At 45.6% G+C, this 2500-nt stretch overlaps 1 protein-coding gene across 1 annotated transcript in view; it reads left to right on the top strand.

Moving 5' to 3' along the window:
- Positions 1–117: 117 nt before the first annotated feature.
- Positions 118–2500, top strand: part of syde1 (synapse defective Rho GTPase homolog 1) — a 22724-nt gene continuing 20341 nt past the window's right edge. Inside the window, 1 exon segment of the mRNA XM_078279628.1 lies at positions 118–339. Coding sequence (XP_078135754.1) covers positions 255–339 — 85 coding nt within the window. The 5' untranslated portion in view covers positions 118–254.

Genomic DNA, 2500 nt, shown 5'->3' with positions numbered 1-2500 from the left:
TTGGAGTCTCAGGACTACATTTCCCATGAGTCCTCTGACTCCTTCTCTCCCTGTGGAGGGAGGAGAGTGGGAGGAGTGGGAGGGGGGGAGGGGGGAGTTTGGGAAAGAATGTGAGGAATTCATTTCCTGTTCTGCAGCTCGGAGTCGCAGTCATGGCCGAGTGTGAGCACAGAGAACAGAGTGCCATGAAGGAGGGTTAACGGTTAACGGGGCTAACTCTACCGGAGGAAAGCGTCTGCAGAGACGGGTCCAACATGGCCGAACCGCTGCTGAAGAGAACATTCTCCAGACTGAGAGGAAAAGACCAGAGCAGGAGGAAGACTGACCCCAAACTCAGCAGTGAGGACGTGTTTACATCTTTCACACTGTCACAGTCACTGCTCTTTCTTTTCTGCTCCTTTCTGTTTCTTTAGTCAGAGGACATCTTCTGTTTCTTTCTGTCAATCACATCACACACAGAGACACACAGACACACACATAGAGACACAGACACACACACACACACACACACACACACAGAGACAATCACACAGACACACACACACACACATAAAGAGACAAACACACACACACACACACACACACACACATACACACACACACACACACACACACACACACACACACACACACACACACACACACAGACACACAAAGACACACACACACACACACACACACACACACACATAGAGACACATGCACATGCACACACATACACACACACACATACACACACACACACACACACAGACAGACACATACACACACATAGACACACACACACACAGACACACACACACACACACACACACACACACACACACACACACACATACACACACACACACACACACACACACACACACACACACACACACATACACACACACACACACACACACACACACACACACACACACACACACACACACACACACACACACACACACACACACACACACACACACACACACACACACACACACACACACACACACACACACACACACACACACACACACACACACACACACACACACACACACACACACACACACACACACACACACAGACACACACACACACACACACACACACACACACACATTGAGAACATCTGTTCATGTGTTATAGAACATTGTTCATGTGTTAGAGAACATCTGTTCATGTGTTATAGAACATCTGTTCATGTGTTATAGAACATTGTTCATGTGTTATAGAACATTGTTCATGTGTTATAGAGTCAGAGAGCATACATAAATGTCAGAAAGCTGAACTTCGTTACAGTCCCACTTACTTGTTTTAAACGACTGAATCCTTTCCCAAATTGAAGTGCTTCTTCTCCCGCATACTTTCAGCTTCACTGTCTAAGTTTCTTATTTCAGACCTTTTCTGATTTCATTATATATTCTTAGTGAGTGACTGATTTCTGATTTTCAGCTTTTAGCATTCACACGGATTTTCTGCAGGAAATTAAATGTTGTAGTTAGAGGTGAGGTGGTTTTTAATTTGAGAGATTGGACAAGATGTCTGGGTTGAGACTGGGTTTCTGTTGTTGAGGATGGGGAAGACAACTGCAATCTACTCATCAAATGTAGAAAAAAGGGTCATTTTGAGTTTCAGACTGTTAGAACCCTGTTTTAACGATCTAAGGTCACGGCGTGAAGCGCCTGGTGGAGGTGCATTTCATTTTGCTAGTTCGACTTTGGAAAAAAGGGTCCGTGTGCCGGGGTCATGGTTCTAAAGGGTTGACCTTAGTGTCTTCATTAATCAGAGGTGTGTTCTGGGCGTAACATGCAATCAACCAATCAGAGATCATCTCCCATTCCCTTTAAAAGCCAGGCGCATTTGGACCTTGGAGCATTGACCTTTTTCACGGCAGACATGTTGACTTGTCATAGTAGGAACAGCACAGGTGTGTTCAAACCCTTTAATGATGGCTGTGTTCCACTTAGGAGAGGTCCCGGTATTGGGCATGCTGACTCACTGAAATAGCTTCCTGGGACACTTGATGGACCTGAGCCATTGTTAAGGTTATCAGTCTCAGCTGGGCTTTTCCTACTATGACATGTCAACATGTCTGCTGTGAGAAAGTTCCATTGCTGTTATGATGGAGGATTTGCACTGTAATATATGTATTAGTAATCTGTGTGTGTGTGTGTGTGTGTGTGTGTGTGTGTGTGTGTGTGTGCTGTGTGTCCCTGTGTGTGTAACAAGCATAGTGTGCACACGCTGTGCACGAGTCTAGGAGCATTTTACTAATGCTCTGTTAAAATAACAATGAAATGCTGCGTTATTGACTTTAGACCAGGTTTTTGTTGGTCAATGGTGCCATCACTTCCCACTGCCTCAAGATAGCAATACTGCCAGAATGCACCTGAACACACCTCCCTGTAAGACCAGCACACCCAGAATGCACCTGAACACACCTCCCTGTAAGACCAGCACACCCAGAATGCATCTGAACACACCTCCCTGTAAGACCAGCACACCCAGA

This window comes from Sander vitreus, chromosome 21 (assembly GCF_031162955.1).
Source record: "Sander vitreus isolate 19-12246 chromosome 21, sanVit1, whole genome shotgun sequence".
Classification (NCBI taxonomy): Eukaryota; Metazoa; Chordata; class Actinopteri; order Perciformes; family Percidae; genus Sander; species Sander vitreus.
The sequence above is the reverse complement of the archived record's forward strand: the minus strand, read 5'-3'. Positions and strand labels throughout refer to the sequence as shown.